Below are 25431 nucleotides of genomic sequence, written 5' to 3'. Positions count from 1 at the left end.
AGGACTGTGATTATATTTGTTCAAGCCATCAACAAAGACGAAAAGAAAGTAAAAAGATGCCCTTTTTCTCTTGGGGTAGGAGATGAGGCCGAATTGCCTGCTTTATGTGTTGTTTAGTGCATCCATTCATTTAGTACAATAATCTTTACCATGGGCTATTAAGCAAGATCAGATCTGATGGGAACAGATCTGTTTAGCATGGGCCAATGACCTTCATTAGCTGCAAGAGCTGGAAGACAGACTTTGTGGCAATTTTCATCAGCATATATCTGGCAAATTTCTGAATAAAAAGGTCAGTCTAGGCAATTTGGAAAAAAATTATAGGAAAAAAATGGGTATTTCATGAATCATGATGAAACGAGAAGGATGAGTAATGATTATGTGACCGCAAAACTGCTCAAAACTAGGATAACCTGAATTATGACCTGTAAAAGAAGGGCTTGACTTTTTATTCCTATACATGGCAGAGTTGTTCTTTTAAAGGTGAAAATGCTTCAGCTTGGGTCAAAAGGAACATCTAACCCTCATTGTAACTTTTCACTAAAACGACATCAATTAGTTGAATGCAAGCCATGTGTAAGGCATTAAAACAGCGTACACACATGTTCAAATGTTAGAGTTCATGGACAAATAAGTTTAATAGTTGAAGTCCTTTTTATGGCTTTGTAATAATTACGCAGATGGAAAAGTTGTCATTGATAAACCATTCTGTGGCGGTCTACAAGGAATGCTAATAGAGTTATTATTTGTAGAATTTGCAATGTATTTTGTTATGAGAACATAATCTTCCCACTGCTGGCCCATACCTAGGCACAACCTAATAAGGTCCATGTGTGCAGTCAATGGAGCATAACACCACAGCATGACAGGCCATGGGCAACCTCTGTGGCCAAACCATTTTACCAGCCCTCCCCCCCTTGCCGCCAACCTCCCGTGCAACAGGATGCAACGTTAGTTAGCAGTACGACGCAATCCTCCAGCCAAGAAGAACCCAGGAAGTGTATTTTCTTCGCACAATTATTCACCGCATGTTGTGATTCATCGCGCGTGCTGCTGAAATTACTGCAGGTTTTTGTAATACAGGCCTTGAGACACTCAGCGGCTGGGTCTGGGGAGGGGGGGGTGTTCATTCAGTCAGCGGCAGTATAATGCTGAGAGTGATATGACTCTGCAGAATTGGCATATACACCTGTTCGGACTCTGTGCTGATCAGCATTTGTTGCGGTCTTGACATGCTGTCTGTAGTCTTTTCCAAGTTTTGTCTGCCTCTCCCAAGCCTTTTCCTGCAAAGAAAAACCAAGATGCGAAAAAATTACAGGAAAACTTTCTTTGTGCTTGATCCATTTATAACCTAATAAAAACAAATTTGTTTACCAGCCAAACTGCAAAGATATCTATACACATGAACCATGAGGTTCAGTGGCCATTTTGCTGAGGGTAAAATACTGCACAGTAGGTCAACAAGTCTTTGTGCCAGTTTTTGCTTGAGCAGCACCGATGTTATGGACCAGTAATTTGTGGATTGCATTGCTGACATTCGGCATGTATTTCAACATGTTCAAAACCTACCATATCAGTACATCTGAATGAGAGAGTATGCACAGTTTGCAAAGGTGAGGTCCGATCCATGGGACCGAGAGTTTGAGCACACACTTGAGTGTCCTGCTCAGATGTGGGTGCTACTGATCAGAGGGCAACATATCAGCAGTAGCCCTCAAGGCTCTTTGACCTTACTACTTGTGTCAACACAAGCATGCACAATGCTACATGTATGAATGTATGAATGGCAAGAGTATATCCTAGGAATAAGCAAGGGGACACTTTCACCAGGATCAAGCTGTAAACGGATTTCCTTTGGTGTAAATCTTGTTACTCTATGGCCTCTTGAGTGGCCTTTGGTTTTTATTTCGCTCTACACAATACCTATGGGAAATTGGCAAATAAGTATGCACATATCTCCAACAACTCTAACAGTGCCATCAGTCTTTGTTACCCGTATTTGTGGTAGACTTGCAGGATCCCTGAGGAACCAAGCAGAATGCTAAGCAAAAGTGGAACACCTCTGCAGAAACCTGAAAAATTGCATTGCATAACAATAAACCAAACTTTGAACAGCAATTCCACTGATTCAAATTGTTCCAAATCCGTTGACCATTTGCTGAATTTGATCCCAGAGTCAAGAGTAGTCCAAAATTAACATCTCCCCAACACAAAGTACCAGCACATCTTGAGAAAGAGTAATCTGTCCAGACGCGGCCTGAGAATCAGTGCAAGTTGTTACCAGTGATGGGGTCCTTGAACATGGATTTCTATCGTTCTCAGTTTTGATATACTTTTTTGGTTAGCATAATTTCAGAGATACAGCTGCATTTCCAATATTTTGGACAAATTCTGGATGCAGGTCTCTTCCTGCCCCTGCGTGGCCTGCTGGGCACGCCATTAATGACTCAACTTTGACATTTTTCCCATCTTTCTTAACAGCAATTAAGATAGAGGAGTGAGTAAAATATGTATTTCCTGGTTGCAAAACAGGGTCAGAAATTAAGTCTTGTAAAGACGGTAGTGTGGATTGGAGGGTGCCTTTCTTGGTTCTTTCAGTTCGCGAGCGTTCTAGGAGGGAGAGAGAGAGAAAAAAGACATGGAATCTGGTTCTGACATTAATTGAGCATGGCAAGAAGTTTCCTTACAAATTACGAGACATTTATAGCTGAAGAAATTGGGCCAGTTGGGCTGGAGCGCGTACACCTTGGGACCTGGGTAAAAGATGGTCATAGATTAAGGGGGCATGTGCACTCTACCACATCAGCTTTTCAGTTGAAAACCTGAGATGTGTATGGCCATGCTAATCTGCATCTCAACAGACTAACTACAGCCTAATAGAGGCTTTGGAAAACGAGTCTTAAACGTAGTGACAATCCCCTCATTTTTGTTATTTGAATGGAGCATTCTAACTGCAGATCCTTATATTTTCTACCACGGGAAACACCTAATATGAAGAAAATCTGCATGGTTGGGAAAAAATGTTCCATAATAAGCCAAGCAAAAACTGATACTGGGTTAAGATAGATTTCCATGACAGTTCCAGAAAGTGTAGACTTCTTGTTTCGATTATTAACCATTGTTGATCTTTGATGCTTTTAGCTCAGAGTGTACATGTACATGTACATGTACCTTCAAATAATGGATTCCTGTTTGCCAGCTCAGTAATATTTCCTAATTTTCATGGATTAGTCTGCCAGGATGACACTGACCTCTGTCCTCTTTGTTGTCCCGTTGTGTCACCGTCTCAGCTTCCAGTGCATTGGCTATATCACAACTAGTGTCCCTGGGATTTATATTCTTCTCGGATGATTTCAAGAGCCACCAGTGGATGGATGCTACAAGGAGATTAAGATTAGCTTGAGTGTGTCAGTGTTTTGGTGCAATTTTTGTACATGGGGATGTTCACACAAACATGGAATCTTTGTTCAATTCTTGTCTGCATTTGTCTGCAGTGTGTTGGATAGGGTTAGTTAGTATTTACATGTACCCGGGTACATGTAGTGTTGAGGAAACAGTTTTGTTCTTTTTTCTCAATAAACAGTAATAACTATTAATTATAAAATGGTGTAATTTGACTAAGTGGTGTTACTCTTTGTTTGACTTTCATTCCTTTATGGAAAAAATATTGAGTTGCAAATAAAACGCCTTACTCAGTCAGTAGTAACTTAGTGTTGGCATCACTCTCATCCTGATTGTGCACAATGAATGTACCAGGGCACTTGACACACAACTGGAGGAATATTATCATTTGAAAAGCCCTTCCAAATGTGTCAGCTTGTTGTCTAAGGGGTTCCGCTGTCATTATGGGGTGTTGTAACCAGAGAGTAAACCCTTGAGGCCTGCACGTAACATGAGAAGCTGACAGCTTGTAATGCGCAACAACCTGTGAGTCCTCATGCTCTTTGGCCGAGAATCACGTTCTTGTTTCCCTTTCTCTCAATCCCGTCCATCTGCGGACCCGTCCTTCCCATCTCCTCTTCTTCCGTCCGTTATGTCCCCCCTCCCCTCCCGCCTTGTTAAGGGAACACTGAAGGATGCACACTTATCTCTGATGGCCTTGAACCTTGGCATGACCCAATTATGAGTAATGTGGCCCATACCATATTGGGGGAGATAGGGAGACAGACCTGTTAACTTGTTGCAGCCTTGGTCTAACTGTTGGTACAACTTTTGCAAACTGTCCTGCATATTACAAATTACTGGGTGTTCTGATTTTAGGGGGTCCACTGGGCATTAAAAGTGCACCTGCGTGTTGGCCCATTACTCACATATAAGTATCTGTATATGGACCTCCTTGTACATTGGCACCGGATTGTTGGACTAAATTTCCAGTAATAATTCACACGTGGGGGGTCTCATGCCTCTGGGACTGCCAGATTATGTGGCTGTACCCTCACTGGTTCAACTGTGTAGTATTTGTATCTTTGCTCCAATTTACCCAAGGTCATTTAATTTCCGTTGGCTAAATTAAAACTATGTGGTCACCAGTGTCACTGTGTGGCAGAGATTTGTCAGATGTCCTATTTTGGTCACATTTATGAAGTTGGAGGGCTTCTGTATTGAGCTGAGAGATTCTTGATCAGAAAAAGAGGAGATTTTCAAATTGGCGTATAACATAAAAGTTCTTGAAAATCAGCTGCCCACATCCAAATGTTCGCTTGTAAATGCAGTGTCACTTATTTTGAGATGGTAGTCTGATATTACCGTGCTTTTAGAAGTGTTGGTGTACTTGTATACAGTGTACATGTACGTGTGCTTACACACCCATGAAACTTAATTTTTTTAGAATAACGTTACAGCCCAGCTATTCCTTGTCAGGCTTAATCTCCTGAAGTAAGATGTTTCTCTGCATATTTTTCCTTTAATTGGATGAACGTGCTCCCTGCTCAAGCTAAACTGTTTTTAGAGTTGTAGATCTGGTCAAATTGTTTGTGGCAGCCATGAACGATGGGCTTACTGTTTAGGGGGGATGCTTACCAGCGTACTCAGTGTTAATCATAGCGGTGTGTGTGACTCTAATAATGAATTAGTTCCTGTTACATTGAAGACTTTGGGATCTGTTGTGCAGTGAAATTATGTGCATATCATGCTGGGCCTACCCTCAAGGTCCCAGAGTGCTAAGATTTCGTAACGATAATTTCCCCTGCTGTCTTTATTTTTTTTTCAACAAAGTCTCGAAATTCTTGAGCCTCACATTTATGCTTGGCAAGTAACAGAGACTCAAGTTTCAGTAGAGCAGAAATGTATATTTTTAGATGCACTGATATGCGATGAAAGAAGGAACTGACTTTTTATCTTAGTGCATGTAGGATTGTTTTATTGTTACAAGAAAGGTACATGTACATATACCAATATGTACATTTGAACAAGCTCACCTTTTTACATTGTGAGTTGATGATTATTTTATAGTGGTTTTGGAAAGTACTATTAGCCCCATTTTTCTGAAGTTTCTTTGTTGAGATTATTGGAATCAAGTCAAATGGTTCAAACATTTTGACTTCAAACTTTAAATGAGTCAAACTCCCTTTGATTTGCACTGGTAGCCAACCAAATGTGCACAAAATGTATGCAGTCTGCTGAATGAGCCTCAGATGATCATTTTTGTAATTCTGAAGGTATAAATTTGTGTTTCAAAGGACCAAACTCACTCTTTTAGAAGTTTTGAAGAATGGCATGCGGAGTTGCATTTTGGTTCATTTTTGGAAGAATATGCCAGATACAATTTGAACCCACTCACTTTTTTACATTGTTAGTAACTGACTCTTTTTAATATATTTTGTGGTTTAGGAAATCACTATTAACCCAGATACCATAGCAAAAAAGTCCAGTTCCCTTTTTGTTAAATAGAAAATGCATGTACATGTGCTTTTTGTCGTTATATAGTGAAGGGGAAGAATGCTATTCAAAAGTGTATTCTCTTACTGTGTTTGTTGTGAATCGGTGAAGGAAGCCTTTTAGTTCCAGTGGCTGAGAGCATATTATCAGCTGCATGTGTTTATCAGAAGTGTCAGAAGACAGTTTTTGCACTGGCTAGCTAGGGCATAGTGATTCTACCAATAGTACGAACAACGTCGAGTGCAAAGCTGTCCTGACCTTGAATTCATCTATAGACTCTTTGCCCATAGAAGCCATCTTGGCATTGAGGCATGTTATCAATGAGAGTAACAGTGAATGCTCAGAAAATCAATCATACACTTATTCTTGGATGTAAAAGGCACACGCTTCTAACATGACTACCCTGTTTCATGAGGATTTTACAGAAGAAAGAGAGATGAGAAGCATTCACACCTATGATCCTAACTCTAGCTTGCTGTTATCGGGCTTCATACAGTGATGACTACTTTTTTTTGGCTTCACCTCAATCCCTCCTTTCTCATGCAATCAGGTACATGAGCTATGTGACAACTTCTGCCATCGGTACATCAACTGTTTAAAAGGGAAGATGCCCATTGATTTAGTGATTGAGGACCGGGAAGGAGGCATGAACGGAGGAAAGCCAGGCTTGGGCGAGAACCACACAGATTCCAGAAGTGAAACGGTAAGCCAGCAGTTTTCAGATTAAAGAGTCGTAACTTGTGGGTTGAACTCAACAACTTGAAAATCTTAAGTGTGGAATTCTGTTGCAGTCTGCTTTTCATGTTGTCTAAATTCATGTTTGTGGTTGTTTCTGTATGATTAGGTTTCTTTCAAGCTAGAAATGGTCCTGGTCTGGCCAATTTCATAGAGCTGCTTAAGCACAAAATTTGCAGGAAAAGACTTTGCTTAATAAACAAAGGTTACCAGCTCAAACTCAGTCTGATTGTCATGCTAAGCGAAACAACAGCTAAATAAAATCCCAAAACAATATACATCACATAGAGTTTTGGCTGGTTACCTGATTTAGCAAGTAAGGTTTTTTCGCGCTTAAGCAAATTTTCTGCTTAAGCAGCTCTATGAAATTGGCCCCAGCTGGTGAAGGGGAAACTTGAGGAGGGTTTGAACTTTTTTGAACACTTGGTCCAGTTGTTGACCATGTGTCCTTACCTCCCAAGAACTGGTCCATTTAGGCGTTACAAATCAAACACAAATGGGATTACAGTTGTGCTGGTGCAATCTTGATTGTTTAAACACAAGAAAAAAAGGGTACTCTGTAGAAAATAGCATACAGAGCATCCACTAAAGAGCTGAACATATTAGTACCAGTACCTCTGTAGGTTAGTGTATCATTCTATTGATCAATAAGCAATGACTTTGAAAATGGGACCCACCAAGGTATTCCTAGAAATTTTTAACAGCGAATGTGTGAAAAATACAGCAGTACCATAGTGGCACAAAGAAGAAGCCACTGATATCGGTGTGTACAGATTCATAATGTATGCAAACTGGAGAAACCTGACAAACGTATACCATTGACAGTGCTTCTCTGGCACAGGAATTTACAAGAGAAAAGTTCCATATTGCTGGAAGCAGTGAGTTCACAAGAATACAGGATAAGCAAGAGTAACACAGGGAATGAATCAGAAAGAGATACTGTTTGGATTGCATATTGTCCTTAGCCTACTGCTACCAGTACGAAAGTCATGCCATGGTAAATACACATGTTCATGTATGTTCAAATGAGCTCAGTGTAAAGGATAGTAAATTTCACTGAATGACATCGCTGAATGAAAAGCCAAAGGCAAAGAAGGGAAACTGTCCTCAGTGCTGGTATAAATATAGTTACCATAGTAAGTGAACTACCGATAGTGAGTGCAGAGTTCTGTTGTAATGTTATTGTCTTTTAAAAAATATGCGCTGAAAGTTCAAAAACTGAAGGGACTGAATTTATTTGGACCAGACGACCCACATATATCTAACAGATATCATGAACTTTGGTCAGGACTCCATGTGAATGCAGCAGATGTATAAAGAGGCATTGCGCTTAGGAAGCTGTGAATAATTATTGAGGGTAATTACAAAACCCCCGAAACTGTGTTGGATGGGGATTTTCTTCTCTTGGACATTTATATATGGCCATTAATTTTCTTTCAATTGATATTAATGCATGCGTTTAATTGGTCAATTGGGGTTTTTGCTCGTGCTTGTAATTAAATTTCCAGACCTGTACTTCGTTCTCATAATAAATGGGGCAAAATTTCCGTTTTGGATAGAGAAAGTGCAGTACCTTTTATCACGAACTGTTTTAATATATACAGAATACATTTCTTCTTTTTTAGTTTTTGGGATAATTTCTGTTGTTTAAAAAAATGCAAAGGGGCATGCACGTTGTCTTTATCAAAGTGTGTTAGATTTGATCACTTTCAAAAGAATGTTATCTGTAAAAAAAAGATCTCTCAAAAACTCACAGGATGAACAGCTTTGACATTTGACCTGCAGTGCTTATCTCAGACGTGATCGATAATCTCTATACATCTTTTTTTGTAAATTAACTAAGCACGATAGTGCTGAATTTGGAATGAGTTTTCATCAGTGGTAACCACGATAATGGATGTGCTAGCACCTCTCGTGACTCACTCCGTCATCAGTGCTTTCTGATTAAATTGGAGAGCCGAAGCGAGTCACCACAAAAGCAAACCGGGTTTGTGGTATCACATCCCAAAGCAGGCATTAACGGCCATTACTTTGTTCAGTAAGGATAGTAATAAGTATCCCCCCCCCCAAAAAAAAGTATTGGGAAAGCATCACGGCATGCTAAATGAGGGTGTGAGTGCATGGGATAGCTGTTTGTGCTCCATGGCTTGGGAAACATGAACAAATTCAACTAAACCATCATCAGATCCACAGGAGGATAAGCAGACCTTGTCCATTGTTAACAGGGGTAAAACTGGAGGACTGAATATCAGAAACCTTCACTGAAAATTGATTGCTGTATTTTCTGCCTCGTCCCAACTTGCCTCCCCCTCCCCCCCGAAAAAGAAAGTATACTTAAGAGTGTCTGAATACAGGGGGCCACCTTTTGTGTACTGTACTCAGGCAGATACGAACAAACCATCGTCAGATCCATGGGAGCATGAGCAGAACATCTCCATTGTATGTGGAGGTAAAATTGAAGGATTAAACTTGAGAAATCATTGTTAAAAGCCTATTGCCGCGCTGCACCTATCGGTATTGTAATGCCAACCCCCCCTCCCAAAAAAAGTGATTTTCTTCCCTCCCCGCACCGGAATATTAGCATTTGTATTTGTTATATTTTTCCGGGGGGGGGGGGGAGCTGATGATTGTGCGTGCAAAGGCAGCATGACTGAAGCTGCTTGGAACCGCTAATGGCACCGGTTTGATTGATGGGGGTGCCGATGAGAGAGTGTTTGCTCTGACCTCCGGAGAAGCTGCCTTCGCGCCACAACCACGGCGAAGAAGGCTTGCCGTACCTGCACTCATGCATGCATCTCAGTGCTGTCCTCTTCAGGGGGGGGAGGTGAAAGAGGAGGAAAAAAGGGAGATCAAGATCAGAAAAAAAAAGGAAAGCCTCTTGTATATAATGCATGGTTGCCCTGTGAATACAAACGCGGATATACCGGCAGATTTTAATCTATTTTCAGCCCCATTGTTTGTGTTTAGGCGGCAAGTGGATGCAGGCAGAATACACAGTGCATTTTTTTCCCCTCAGCTTTAATTTTCTGAGTGCACGTAGCAATATTCCCCCTTAATAATCCAGGGCTGCCACCTAGTGCTTTGGGCGCAGACACATCACTGCAGTCTACTGGAGCAAAATGTTGTCTTTGTTAACGTTGCACAGTTGAAAGAAGTGAATGGCGGAAAGGAAAAACAAATTTATAATGGGATTAAAAATTGAAAAGCAATTCTGCTCTGCAATAAATATTAAAATGGGAATGGGGGTAATACATTGAATTCTCCCCTCACTGAAATAAGATAAACATGAATGCATGTTCAATTTAATTGAATTCATGTAAATGAATTACTAAAAAAGTACAAGCTGTGAATCATTAATGGCACAGTTGCTTTTGCATTACTGTTTGCTGCAAACATTTTCCCAATTAGAAAGAGGTCCTGCTTGGTATTGTCTGTTTACAGGCACAGCCTAATTGGTATCTGATTTGGCAAACTTCTTTCAATGCATTGTCTCCATTTCACTTGAAAGATTCAATTATTCATTGTGTTGTCAACATGTATTGGCATTCCTAAAACAAGAACTGTTCTGTACAGCATTCAGAAATATCTGCACCAATTGCAGTTTTGTAAAAAAAAAAAAATTCTCTGTTATGCGCCTTTCCAAAAATGTAATTTTTTTTAAGCTTGAGTAAACAGTCTGTGATGATAGATGGAGAAAAAAATATGTCAAATGAGTCTGTTTCTCTTTACTGTTGCTTTTTTGTGGGTTTTTGTGGTGGACTAGCGCAGTGTTTTCCCAGCTGACCCCAATGACCTTTACCTCCAACCCCACCCGAGACAGGGTTGGCCAGGAAAGTGAAAGTTGGGGTCAGTGCCTAGGGAGGTGGAGAAAATGAGGGGACACTCTGACTGCAAAAAAAATGTCTTTAATTGGCCAGGAGTTTCCTTGGCAACATGTGTGGGCTTTGGCCTACTCTTGTCTTGCTAAATAAGGGATTAACTTCTAAGCTGGGGCATACATACACCGGCACATGTACATGCACGTTTACTTAAATTTGCCAGAAAGTCATGTGTGTACATGTATGATGGAAATCTTCTCTCTTTTTTTTTCTGAGTAATTGTTTTTTCATGATACTTGCACTTGAATGAATGTAAGTCCACATTCCAATTTGCATTGCATTTGTGCATCCATGTTCAGGTCAATACATAAACAGGGATATCCAGGATTATACACATTGGTATTGATGAACAAGAATTATTTCAAATAGTTACTTTGAGGGTTGCATTATTTTATTGGTTTCTTAACATGCATGTAGCTAAAGACAGCTGGACTATACATGTAGTTATCTCTCAGAAAATGTTTCTAACTTTCTAACAGAAGTCTGTTACTGTTATCCCTGAACAAAAACTACTAGGTAATCATAACAAATCTTTAAAAATTAGTGTTTTGAGGTCAGGAAGGAACATTTAGGATAAAGGACACAGCAGGCTTCGAAAATAAAAATTCTGTTTTCGAAGATCATCCATTTTCCATTGAAAATGTAATTTCCAAGATGGATAAGTGTGCCCATTTGCTGTCTCTTTTTGTTGCAATTTCAAAACCTCTTTATATGGTTTCCAAACAAAAGCTGTGTTCAAATGAGAATTTCCACCCCGTTTCTAGTGATGTTAGCATTGATGGCTGTACAGCACTTGAAATGGTTGTTGATGGTTTTATTAAATTTGTTCAATAATCGATGCATTGTGAAAGCTTCTCACTGTTGTTGAGATACCATCGTCCTGAATCTGGAAGAATCAACAGCGAACGGAGCATACCCCTTGAACAAAAATTATCACACGCAAAGCTTTATCTGTCCTTATCATCCTAGCCACCGATGCACAAATATCATTTATTCTGTAAAGATGTGATTAATGCACCGACAAGATAAATATTGCCTTTATGCGGAGATGAAAAATTGGGAGCAGGACATCCGAAAAGTACTTTTTATCCCACTGGACGAGATAAATTTGTGTTGTTTTAAATTTAAAGAAATAGGTCTGTCCTGACGAGATGTGGAAGTACATGCATAAAGACACATTGAAATTAATCACCCCTACCGAAAGATCAAAGGTTATTTGTTTTCTTATACATAAACAGCAAGCTTCTTTTGTTACTGTGGGGTGGTTATTCAGCAGTTTACCTGAAATGTTTGTCAGCGAGCTTTGATTCAGTTTCCTTTATTTAGATAGGGGTTTACAAATGGCAAACTCACTGCCAGTCTTGTATGTACAAGTAGGCCCCTAACCTCAGGATCAGAATTGGATTTGAAAAAGGAAAGTACCAGTAAGACGAGATCTGAACCCTCCCTTTTTTTAATAGGAGAAAGGAAAAAAGAAATCTCAGTTGAATTTCCCTGTTCCCTTTCTGAGTCAATCCCTAGTGAAAGCTGGGGAGAAATGGGGCCTCCATCCAATGTAAACCTATCCATCAAAAATAAACACGACCCCATGAGGTCAATCTGCAGTACACACAGCCTTGCATAGGGTACACATAACCACACAGAGCAAGCCGCAGATTATCCTGTGGTCGGGTCTGAAGCCAAGAAGGAGTCCATTGTGGGGTATTGTGCAAGGCCTGTTGTGTGTAAATGGGCAGGCATATGGTGGATGTTTGTCAGGTTAAACATGGGCCGCGAGAGGACAAAGAAACTGCCGGATTTGGGGGATTTTGTTGCATGTTGAGTTTAAGAATTTTGTTTGGAAAAATATTGATACACGAAGAAGAGGAATTTCTTAAATACGCTTCTACAGTATTTTGGTGCCTTAGGATTTCTTGGCATTGTCAATTCGCTGGTCAGTGCATCACGTGTTCACATACTGGTTTATTATTATTAAGCGCATGAAAAGTAAAATGCACAGATGATTTCAAATGTGTATGTTTCAGATCCTCTTGTGTATACCTCAAACATAAAACTGGAATAAACCACGTGAATTATCCAGTTTTTGTACTTGTAAAACTCTCTGGCTTTTTGTATCAACATAGAATGGCTTGAAAAAGGCAGCATGCATGACTACAATCCCTAAAACCCAAAGGTACCATAACTGCATAGTCAACCATGTTTTTTGCTTTTTGCGTTCCTTTGTTTCTCTTTGCCATTTTCATTATTTTATTTTCTTAACCGAAGACATGTCATTTATCCATCACTTTCGATATTTTGTCAAATTCTTTCCACAAATTTTGTGCGTATGCGCACCCAACTGTGAAAATGCCAGGTTTGTGCATAATTCAATAAAACGTCTATCAGTCAGCGACTCCAGTCGATGGAAATTGTAATTATGCATGGGCTAACATTGAACCGCACTTACATGCTCACTAATCGGACAATTGCCTAATGGCTGAACACACTGCTTTCCTCCAGGTGAATGCATTGAGGCTCGCAGGTGATTTTATCAAATAATGTTCCCATAGAAAAAGATGGAAAAGGGTAAACAGCGGGACGGGCTGGAAGGACTTTTGGAATGATGAGATTATGCCAGGCATGAAGTTGATCATGCTGTAGATTTTTACACTGCATTGCAGGAAGACGTACTTCTGTACAATTGAGCCATAATGGCAACATGCTCATAAACATTTTGTATTATGGCGAAAAGTGACCCACTGTGAAATGATTCTTAAGTCGCTAGAGTTACTTTGGAGTAAAAGGAACCCACAGCATTTGTCACCATGGAGTATCCACTTTCATCATGATGCTAATCTGAGTGATATATCAAAACTCAATTTGCTCTTTCCAATACAAATGAAAACTCAAAAAGTGGCTCTGGTGACTTAAGACTCATTTTTACAGAGTGGGTTACAAATAGCGTAGAATGCGTCATTGGGTAAATCTTCACCCACGGATTCCATCATCCATCAAAATAAAATGTTTGACACTTGGAAAATGTTTTCCCACTGATAAAATTAAATGACTATGCCAGCTGGCTCGAAGACGTGAAGCAAAGGCAAAACAAGATATCTGCTGAAATTTTGAAAAAACTTACAAACACTAGCTTCTTATTACCATGTGGTCCTTATATCCTAAAATGGGACAATCATTTGAAAAAAGTATGTTTTACCGTGCAGTTACAGTTTTAACTTCACAACTCATTCAAATATTAAGTCATACATGTGCATATATGATTTTGTGTTATACTACCGGCATGTTGAACAGTTATATGGAATTTACAGATAATTGATTGTGTAGCTCTGAATTCTGCATTTCTGCTTAAATTTTTTTTTCAAAAAGATACTAAGGATGAAAACAATTTTGCTGTTTTAGTTGAAGAAAGGTGGTCTTGGTATGAAAGCAGTAAAAAGCTTTACATTTCTCACTCCAAAGTGAGCATTTTTGAAAAGCATGTTTATAATGTTTCCCGGTGCATAGGGAAAATGACAGCACTATGATTGAGGTGGCCAGGAGCTTGGGGGATCAAGTGAACCTTGACCTTTTGACCTTTCCTCGCTTTGTTTGAATGATTGAGGGTGCTCTTTGCTGCTCCAGGGAAGAACCCTGTAATCCCAGGACTTGAACTAAATACCAGTTCAAGCGAATGTAAATGCCATAAAAATCCACCCTGGTGACCATGGCAATGTCCACCGTCACATTTCTTTTTCTTGAATATTTCCCAAGGGAAATATATGTGGGACATTTGATTTCTTTTGTAGTCTAGAGATCATAATCACCAAATACCTTAAAATCTAGGGGGTAATTGTCAGAGTACAGTACGTGATCAGGTGAATGCTCCGTGGTGTGAATTTTACAAAGTAAATTTCTGATTCAAAGGGTATCTAACATGAGCTACACCTTTCACAGTTTTTATAAGATGGTACCTGTCCTTGCTGAGAAACCATTCTTTTTCGAAATCCTAAAATTGCGTACTCATTCATGAACCTGAACTGGATGTTTGGGTTGGAAGGACTCAGTTGTATGCAATCACAGCTTTCCTTACCGTTCATGATTGATCCGCTCGTGGGATCTGCCAGTATAATGTTACTAATTAACATTCTAGAGGACAGAGAATGGTTACGCCTGCTGCACACAAACATAAGTCGCTTTATGAATTATTGATGACTCGTTAACAGATGGTTACTTATTTACAGGATTAGAAAAAAAAGAAAGCCACGTTATTATTTAGGGTAGATGCCCCAAGCTTTACAGAGGGGAAAAAAGTGGTGTGCTGCCTTCAGCAAACAAATTTCATTGAGGGCATCTGTTTTTATTGCTTTGGCAAACAATGAAAAAAGGAGATGGTGACGTTTCCAAGTTTTTAGGAATAAAAGGAATAAAAAGTGACGATAGTTATGAATTTTCCATTTCAGGCCCATAGACTTGGGGGTTCGAGGGGTTCAAACCAACCACCCCCCGCTCGCTTCTGAGTTCCGTTTGTTTGTGGTCAGTTTTTTGTGTACTACATGTACCGTACTATTCGTCATACAAGCCACGGCTTATATTTTGATTCTCAAGCTCAAGGTGACCACAGTTCTGCATATTAATGTGTCAATCTCTAGTCATATGTACCGTCAGGAAGTTCAGCAAATACCCACATTTCAGGTGTTTCAAAGGGTTTGAAATCAATGTATTTTTGTTACTTTTATTCAATATTGAAAACTACAGTGTACAAGTCTTACATGCAACCTTTGGCTTGTGACATGCAACTTTTCAATGTTGTATTTCAAAGCTCATTGTGATAGGCCTTTGTATAAAAATATGTGTTCACGGTGCCAAAAGTTCCCCTTTTTGGTTTGATGAACCCCCTCCAGTCTCTGGTCAGGCAACGGGCCTGCATTTTTGGTCTCTACAGCCGAGAGAGATTGTTTGAATGTTGGAGATAGGTAAACTTGCCACATAGTAAGCGTAATGCGATGTTATAATTGTAACAGTTTCTCCCACAACAGACACAGGTGCTGAGATAACTTTTCCAAATTTCTGGGGTTATATAGATTCACAGTTGATGATATTTGCGGCAGAGACGTCATTGCAGACGTGGTTGGCTCAGCACTGGAGGAGAGCCATATGAAAGTTATGTCTGCATTCTGGAAGGCCCTCATTTTCAGTTCAGTCGATGAAACTTTTCAAAAGTCAAAAAGTTGAACTCGGTGAACATCAAAGGAAATACTACTCAAATACTGTTGAGCTCTATCTGCATTGGAAGTGGTGTATCCAGCATTTATGAAGAAGGGGAGAGGGGGATGCCAGTCGGAGGTGAACCTGAAAATAGGAGTCAGGCATATTTTAGAATCATTCTTGCATTTAAAGTCAATAAATAACTAGTTAAGAGTAAATGATAAAGCAAAATCCCTTGATATCAAAGAAAGATCTTAAAAAAAGGAAGAAAATAAATGAAGGGGGTTGCAATGGCTGCACTGCTCTAGATGTACCACTGCACTGGCTAGCCTCCATCCTTATGTAATGTAAGTCTGACTGGTGACCGCAATCCACATTTTGTAGTGTGTTATGGGCATAGCTTGACTAACACCTGGCCTGCTGCCGCATAAGAGCATTTTTGCTAATTTCCATAAATTATCTCCTTTCTGTACAACTACTTCAGGGCTCAGTTGGCCCACCCACCCAGGGAGCTGTGACCCCGTCCATGCAGCAGCCCAGCAGCAACTACAGCCAGCACTCAGGCAGCTTACCGCTGGGCAGCCACAGCCAGCAGCCGCCAGATGACACTCACTCCAATGCAGGGTCGGACACACCGCTGACGAACATGGTGGCGCAGATGCATTCTGGGGACAACAACAGTGAGACAGGTAAAGGAACTTTGAATATGCTCGGTTAATTCAGGTTCATCATTGCTGTGTCCAATCCGCAGGTGGTGCTGTTTTGCCCATTCGACCGAGTCTAGGCAGGTCGCAGTGCCTACATGACCACTTGCCAACTGAGTTATGCTCAAACCCTTGAACCGTCACATGACTATCACCCAGGCATTGTTCCGTGGTGAAATTCCTCTGTCATTTGTCCTTCAGTGACAGTGTTTTGTGTTTTTTGTCTGCTGGGGGCATGGAATTTTCGTGAACCAATAGTTGTTAGGTATTAGACACCGTGGTTGATTGAAGTTTGTTTTATTTTCAAACTTAGTCTTTCCATAGAGATTTTCTCAATCGGCCCGAAGATTAACAAAGTTTCAGAATTCTTTGTCAGCCATCTGTGGCAAACTGAGTTTGAACCCTGTTGCCAGTGAGCTGTAGACACTTGAGCATCAGTGTTCAGTTACATGTGGCCTCCATTGCTTGTGTTTGCGAGTGCTGTTTTATTAAACCTGTCTGTCACTTCTGACAATAAATATTGGCAGGTAGCATTCACACAGCTTGAACGAGTTCAGACGGTAGTCACTTCAGCAACACTGCTTTGAAATGATAAAACTTCTTTTCCTGCCCATACCTGAATAGCAGTGAGCTGTCTTTCTACTAATGTTACATTATCTGGTGATGATGTTGCACTGTCATGCTCCGTGTTGCTCTGATCATCCCCCATTCTTGCAATTGCAGATGGCGGCCTAGACAACAGTCTGGGGTCGGGGGAGGGTACCGGGGAAGATGACGATGATGATAGAGCTGCCAAACGCCAGAAGAAACGAGGCATCTTCCCCAAGTCAGCCACTAACATCATGAGGGCGTGGCTTTTCCAGCACCTCACTGTAAGTCGAATGGCATTCCATGGCCTGTCCAATCTGGCTTTGCTTCTTATGCCAAAGCATGACACGGGTCATTGTAGTGAGTGCTTTTGAAGGGAATATTGTTTTTGTTTCACCAATATTCAAAACAGTTTCTGGTAGGATTGAATCACAGTAATGCTCAGGCACTGCTTTGGGACTTGAGTTGAAATACACCGCATGGTACAAAAACGTTGACATTGCACAACTCTGCTACATGATGATCACTCATGACTGGCTGTAAATTACTGTACTTTGTCTTCACTACACAAGCAATTCTTGCTACTCTCTGTCATGGGGTACTATGATCAGTCAAAAAAATTTCTTCAAGTCATTGAGTCTAATTGATTTCATTCTTTTGATGTATCGTTTGCCATTTTTGAAGTGCGGGAGCTGGCAGTGTATTGCATAGTTTCCGACCCATTGACGTGTTGACCCGTTACATAGAAGAAAGACCTCTTTATTTGGATAACATTGGGAACGTGCACTGTCTTTAAGCTCTCCATAGGTGTTTTTATTAGGGAGTGCATACGGGAATTTTCTTTAACACTCTTGGATGGTCTACCTGCCCAACATAAGTTAGTCCCAGATATTCCTCTGTCAAAGAAACCTCAAGATGCAAAGAGACAGATGTGTCTGTGGTGTGTAGTAACTGGGATATTGTTTCTTCTTTGAGATGAGGGCAAGTCTCTCTGAGAGTGTCCCTCTACTCATTTAGGCCCTTGCAATTGAAAAGATGGGCAGGTGGACGTCTCACCCTGTCAGACAAGATGCAAAGACGGCGTTTGCAGTATTCACTACAGTGACATTGCATTCCTTGGGCAGAAATGCGATACTGCTTACGAGTTTACTTGTCAAAGAGTGTGAAAGTCACAAACTCTGCCAGAGTTTTGAACATTATTTGGATTACCTTGAAGGCATTGCTCATCTACAGTATCAGGATGTCTCAGACAATGAAACATGGAATATTACCGTGGTATTGTTGGAAGAGCTACGTGTGTACACCACGTACACTGAGTGCTGCTTGCAAAGACTTGTCGCTTTCTACAGAGACTTTTTGTTGTCATAGTCGCACACGACAAGCATGTGTCAGTTACTTGTTTTCCTGTCATTGTCATTTAGCATGTTCTTCAACCAGCAGTGTTTGACAATGTTTGATGTGTGTGTCTTAGATGTGTACATGTAAGTGTCTGGTAATTTTATAAAAGTAAACAGATTGGGTGAGTGTGATTGCTGAGTAACACACAGCTGACGGTGAAGCCAGCGGCTCGCAGCAGTTTGTCCCCCCTTGTCAAGTCAGAATCGCTCTCTTTTCATGACTTTGCATTTACTGTTTGTCTTCCCAAACAGCACCCCTACCCGTCAGAAGAGCAGAAGAAACAGCTAGCCCAAGACACGGGCCTGACAATCCTACAAGTCAACAACTGGTGAGTTGCGCGACCGTGGCATATGAGCCTGTTGGTCCAGGGCGGGGATAATTGTACCTGGCGCATGACAGGGTAATGGATTAGACACCAGCTCTGACTGCTCAATCACTTGGTCCCCTCATCTTATCTGTCGCAACAGTTTTCTCTCAAATTTTGTGAAAGAGTTTGAAATGCCTTCAGGATGATTTTTTGGAGGGGGGATCCTGATGAACTTGGCAGTAATTCTTATGATTCGACAAACGAGTGCTAATCTCTTCTGTGACTAACACGAAGATGAGCATGAATAATGTAAAGAGAACTGACAGTGATGACATATGTGGTCTGATTCCACAAATCCGTAATTGGCATCTGAGTTTTTTTTTAATGCATTGTTTGATACACCAGCCAGGTGTCTTTGCAGATACCGACTGAGGAAACAATCTTCACAGGCTGTTGCCGGAGAAACTCCATTTGCTCCTTGTTCAATAAAACATGCTTGAAGTCAGAAACCAGCCCTGGTGTCTTCTAAATCATTTTGCTGAATTGAGTCATATTACCTGTCTGAAAAAAGAGAGTAAAGTCAGTAAAAAGATGAAGTCAAAGATTAAAATATATGAGAGGTAAAAATGAAAGAATGCGGAAGTTGTTTCAGTGTTTATTCTTGTTGATTCCACATTTTAAAGTGGATTTTTTTCCGGGTATTTCATCACGCCAGTGCAAAAACGTCGTAACTGCAAATTTTGTGAAATTCAGGTTTTTTTCCTGAAGTTTTAGTCAGATTTACTTAAAGATATTACAGGGACCTTTCATTTAATTGGGCACAAAAATTTGCCATGAGGCCGCAAACCTATTTATGCATTGTTCTGAAAACTGCTTGAAACTGAGATGCAACTTTTTGCAGTGGGAGGACAATTTGTCAATTCAAAAAGTGTATTCAGAACTGCACCAGCATTGAACAATTTCAGACTCTTCTAGTGGAAAACATTTTTCCTAGGCCAAGCTTATTGCTACTCAGAGCCAAGTGTTCAAGGCTTTGAGCAAACGCACTATTGATTAAAGGGGGATATCAAATCTGTCACAAAGTTGCTGGGGATTTTGGAGGTGATGTAATGGGGAGCTGTGAATGTGTCCCATTCCAATTAGCGACTTCCTGCAAGCTGTTGGACTATTGTCAAATATCCAGGGTATTGTACGTTGATGTATGTCGTGATATAATATTGGGGAGAGACAGCTGAACTCGGGTACTTGTTTGTCAAGCACCTGCCTTTTTGAAGGTGCTCGTAATTTGATTGTGTTGGTCAGCTTGGCTTTTCTGCCCTAGTTGCCCAACCCCTAATATGAGGAATGGCATTCAGAAAAAAAATCTTTTTCCCAGTAAAATGGACATTGTCCTTCCATTTCTTGGCATCTTAACCACTTCCTGCCGGGCGACCCGTTTTTGAGTACATAAGCTTTATATGCAGAACTGGGACAAAAGAGTTGGGCCTTATAACAAAAACCCGTGCTCAGCACAAAAGACTGAGCTGCTGAGCATTACCTACATTTTTTCACTCTCAGTAGTGGAGATATCCAGCCTTGTTTTGAAACAGCATACCGCGGTTTGAGGCATTTAGAGCGAGCGGATTACCACCGGGGACAAAAGCTCTCCACCACCGCAGCCATGAACCACACAGCACCGCTGCACGCTAATCTGGCCCCTATTGAAAAGAGGTCAGCAGTGCACTGTACTGTTTTCCCGAACAAAAGAATCTTACATAACACCACACAATCTGGGCTCTTTTTCCAAGGCTGCAGGCCTGGCTGAAATATTCAGGAGTCAATGAATTTTACCTGTCAGCTTTAGAATAGTGCCCAAAGAGTCCTTCATTTAGGTAGAAATGGCCATTAAATGAAATGATGAATTTTTGAAGAATTTTGAAAATGGAAAATCTTGAAAAGAGCCGGCATCTTGTCTTGCTCAAGAAAAATCCACCCGGCAGCAAGTGGTTAGTCACACTTATCAACCTACAATATTTCGGTTGGTTAAGGTATCCACTCATATTGTGTTAGCTGACTACTGTAAGCATATAAAGGTAACCTCAACATCGCGGCCACATTTGGTTGTATCCATATGTGACTAACCATGCATGAAGAACTAACTCTAGTGACATCACAACTGGACTACCGTAATAGCCTTGTGATTGATTTCAGTGAGAAACTGAAGAGGTTGAAAAAATGTTCAGTGATCTGCCGCTGAATAATGTGAAACGAACAGAACCTCAACTCCATCATTCCTGAACTTATTAAATCACACTGGCTTCCAACCGCACAGCTACAAAAGTCTTCAGTCTCATCTTTATGTAGCTTGCTGGAAAGGAGCCCCTGCTTACATCACGGACATGCTCCTAGTTAGTTCTCAACAGAGGCAACTTCAGTCTTCAACTTCTTGTTCACTGCACTTTGTTGGGCCGAGGACCCTTTGTGTTTTTTTGGTCGCTGATAGATCATTCTCTGTTCATGGCCCCAGAATCTGGAACAAGCTTTCAGAACACACCGGAGCCACCAACCTCTCTGCATACATTCAAGACATTCCTAAAACTCACCTGTTTCATTAGGTGTTCCATCAGTCATTCTTCATTTAGTGCCTCATCAGCGCCTTAGAGCAAACTGATTTTGGCACTTTATAAATGTCTTTTGATGGATTAATTTATTGATTGATTCTGCTTGTGTAAAAAAAGTGCAAACGAGAATGCATGGGTGATAAGCATAAAGTCTCCATGAGGTCATGGAAGTTAAATGTCCAGTGGGAACATGGCTGCTCTCCCTGCATGATGACATCAAGACACTGATGGCTCAGTCTTTCCTTGTTTATATCTGTGTTATAGGATAGAATGCCCTAAAAGTGTTCTTATCCATTAGCTGTTTGTCCAGGCACTGCAGTTGTTGCAGGCATGAAGGACTAATCACCCAGTATTTTTTGTCTTCCTGTTTTTAACATTACTTCTGTAGGTTCATCAATGCCCGACGCAGGATAGTCCAACCAATGATAGACCAATCCAACCGTGCAGGTGAGTGACAGACTTGCAGTATGCTAATCCAGATCATGCATGGCACGGGACCGGATACAGTTCAGCTGTGACGTCAATTCATTGGCCAATGCTGCCCGTTCTCATTCTGTCAACCCTCCTTCCTGCAAAATGCCTGCTGATGATAGTGTACAGTGAGTTCTGTATCCAAGGTGGTTTTTTTTTTGGTAGTGCAGTGGCACGAGGATTGAAACCTGCCAGTGCAGTCCCTTAGACAACCATATTCAGCCACCTAAAAATGCCATCATCAGAGGTTTGCCTGTCATGATCTGATTGAACCCACATCCAGCATCTTGACTTTGTGCATTGTGCTACATATAAGTACAGTTGTGGTCATAAGTTTACGTATGCTTTGACTGAAAGTTTTTAATTACAATTTAAAGTCTAGCTGTTCTTGGCTACCATTCTTTTTATATATCTGATCAATCAACACTTCTACTCCAATGTTTTATTTAGAAGTTTATTGAGATAGAGGAAATGTGCTGACAGATCTTTTTGAGAAAAAGATAAACTTGGCAAGAATCAGTTAGCCTTAGACTTGTAATTTAACATTTCCAGTCTAAGCGTATGTAAACTAGTGACCACAACTGTACCTCTTCTAACCGTTTCTCCTAACCCGGTCACCGTGGCTGTAGAGAAAATGCCTGACTTGTGGTGACAAAACACTCACGAATAATTCTCATTATGTTTAAAAGTTTTCATGTGTATCCTGGGGCAGACACCTGGAAGAAATATTCCACATGGCTTAGCTCACATTGTTCCAAGCACCGAAAAATGGCTGGTGTATATCACAATTTGAGCGGCCTTACTCAGAGAGGAAATAGCCACTGCTCTCGCCTAGACATGTAATTCAGTGTGGTTTGTGTCGCAACAGGTAAAATAGAAACCATACTTGCTGCTCCATCTTTATCAAGTGTTTTGCTTGGACATTAATGTGGCTGCTTCTCAGTATGTAAATAATGGTTGGCGGTGTCCTGGACAGAGGTACTTGTTTGTCATCTCTGAAATGGTCTGTTAAGGCCCAGTTTTTGAATCCAAAAAATCAAAAAAGGAAGTGACAGTTGCAAAATCTATTCTTGGCAGCGTTACTAGATGAGTAGTGTTGAAAAACCCTTTTCAGTTTGTGACGCTGCTGGCACAGCAGGGTTTGCAAAAAAGGGCAAAATGTAATGCATCTTTGTTAACATAGTGATGATTGACATTAACACATGAAAAATATTCTACTGCATTATTGTGGTTCCCTTCAAAGGAAGTTCACAAAGGTAACATCATTACTGACTCTGAACGGGATCAGGGTTGACGAATGGGGCTTCAACATCATTTATCCAGGCATGCCTAGTGTTTGCTTTGTTAGACAACAAAGCACGTTAGAGCATGGCCTACAGGGCACCCCAGAACTCAAAACCACCTTTTCACATTCCATAAATTCATGCAGGCTGAGGATACACCGTATGTACGCCTCCATTTTGTTCAAACGGGACTTTTTAAACTGACTGAATTCACTGATAATCAGAATTACTCATTCACATTTGGGATCCATGTCAGACTAGCATGGATTTCCAGTGCGTGCCAGTGTGTGGGCATTTTCTGGTTGGCCCCGACCTGTTTTAGACTGATCGTGTTGTGTGTTGTACTGTATGTCTAGAGATGTTTTGTATATGTGAACATACATGTAGTCGGACAGGAAAGTGATTCATTTGGTGTACATTCCTATCACTCCCACACATGTAGGGCTTGTTAAAGAGTTGTTTTGTCATCCATATCCTCCCCAGGGACCATTTCCAAGGATCTTAGAATAATTAAACCTTGCAACTTTCTCCAGTTGCGTTTGGATTTCAGTCTTGCCGCAATCTTCCAAGAAAGTGTTATAGCCATTAAAGGAAATGGTGCCCATTAAGGAAATGGTGCCCAAGCTTTTCTTGTGCCGACCATCGTTTAGCAGTGTCATCCTCATTAATTGGCTAATGAGAAGTTCCAGGAAAAAAGAACGTTTAAAATGCAGTGTGCTCTAACCGCTAGATCTACAACCAGTGACAAGTAGAAATCAGCAGCTTGCATCAGCCAGTTGCTCAGTTATCGTCAGGGATGCCAGTTCGCCAACAAAAGTCTGATATTAGGCTTCTTATCATTCAAATGGTTTGGCTAATTCCAGGCCTTAGCAGGGCATATGGAGGTTTCTCTGGCCTTCCATTTCAGGTTCCGGTTAAGAACCTGGCTGGCATCCCTGCATACTTCCCTTCACAAGTGAGTTACTGCAAGAGTTGAGAGTAAGGTTGCCCCAGGTTTGATTGCTGTCAAGAAACGCTGGGATGCAGTGCATGTTCACTCACACACTTGTCAGCCTAAAACACAAGGGAAAGCTGGCGGTGCCTCAGTGTGCCAGGGCCGGTTTATCTGGCCAATGTGGGGGGAGGGGAGGGGTGGGATGGGAAGGAGGCATACAATAAGTGTTTTGGCCAAGATGTCAAGATTAGTCTTAGGAGGAAGAGGGGGTAGCTAGTCATTACCTGTGCGATCCTCCCCCAGGTCCCATGCCCTTGAGGTTATGCCCCATTTCTGCTCTGCAACTTGATCCTGCGATAACACGTGTATAGGGACTCCATCAGCCTTCACTCAAACAGGAGCAAAGGTTCAAGTGTACTTGTAACATTTGGCCATCCTGTTCGACGTGACAATATTGACTGTCGCAATTTTTCTTGCCCTATTTGTTCGAGTTGATCACTATTGTAGTTTAATTTTTCAAACAATTTGGTCTTGAGTTTTTGTACTAAGTGGGCTTTTTTTTTTTTTTTGGTTGGGTTTTTGGGGTTGGTTTCTTTTCCCTTCTACAGTTCCAGGAATGTCTGGTGGGTCTGCCTATAGCCCCGATAGCCAACCTATGGGGGGATTTGTGATGGACGCGCAACAGATGCACCTACGACCCCCACCCCCTGGCGATTACTCCGATCACCATCTGTATTGAGACCAAACCCCCCCCAAAAAGGTTGTTTTATACTTGTGATATCTCTTATTTCTGCTCTACTTACATGTGTAGATGGTGGTATAGTGTGTTATTTTATATATGTACATGTACATGCAGAGGTATTATTTCTTGCTATGTTCAAAAGAACTGAAGGACTGCTGTGCCTTGTGTCTGGTGAAATGTTTCACTCGTCATTCATTTGAATTACATGTAGTAGACACTGCTTCAGAAGGCTTTACTCATATAGCCTGCCGACCGACAGCGTATGGATCTGTGAGGATCCTACTCGGGCATTTGTGAGCGTAAAATGATTGCATGCAGAAGATAGTGTCTATTCGCACTCACTGAAGCTTGTACATGTATACAGTTGTACCAGTCATGCATAGAGTATTGTAGTCGTGTGGACTTGTTCAAACAGTATTCAGGTGCCACTGTTAGTTGCGTCTGTCTGCAGGTAATTTTCAACTTTTGGGACTTTCCATTTTGAATAGCATCTTTACTTTGTGTTGAGGATTGGCCCCTCTTTAAAAAGGTCCTTTGTGTTCGAGTAGGTAGCCCTGCCTGCATAAAAATCATTGACAAACCTGCTCAAAATCACTGCTTGGTAAAGGTTGAAATGAAAGCTTGCATAGCTTTGAAACATTACTTACTGCATTGCAATTTAATTTGCAAATATCTCCTGAAAAGTTGCATTTTAGTGTAAGATCATTGACATACAAATGAAATTTCACTGTTA

At 40.9% G+C, this 25431-nt stretch overlaps 1 protein-coding gene across 2 annotated transcripts in view; it reads left to right on the top strand.

Annotated features, from left to right (window-relative positions):
* The window catches only part of LOC110985950 (homeobox protein Meis1-like), a 52129-nt gene that overhangs the window by 12259 nt on the left and 14439 nt on the right, over positions 1-25431 (top strand). The window contains exons 6-11 of one of the 2 annotated variants that reach the window (XM_022247455.2): positions 6428-6580; positions 16156-16360; positions 17099-17247; positions 18613-18689; positions 21657-21715; positions 24565-24716. In XM_022247455.2, coding sequence (XP_022103147.1) covers positions 6428-6580; positions 16156-16360; positions 17099-17247; positions 18613-18689; positions 21657-21715; positions 24565-24695 — 774 coding nt within the window. In that variant the 3' untranslated portion in view covers positions 24696-24716. The remainder of the gene's footprint in view (positions 1-6427; positions 6581-16155; positions 16361-17098; positions 17248-18612; positions 18690-21656; positions 21716-24564; positions 24717-25431) is intronic. The other variant, XM_022247452.2, reaches the window with a different exon arrangement.

The sequence above is a fragment of the Acanthaster planci genome, linkage group LG01, assembly GCF_054643075.1.
Source record: "Acanthaster planci isolate LZ-2023a linkage group LG01, COTS_SCS, whole genome shotgun sequence".
Lineage (NCBI taxonomy): Eukaryota > Metazoa > Echinodermata > Asteroidea > Valvatida > Acanthasteridae > Acanthaster > Acanthaster planci.
The sequence above is the reverse complement of the archived record's forward strand: the minus strand, read 5'-3'. Positions and strand labels throughout refer to the sequence as shown.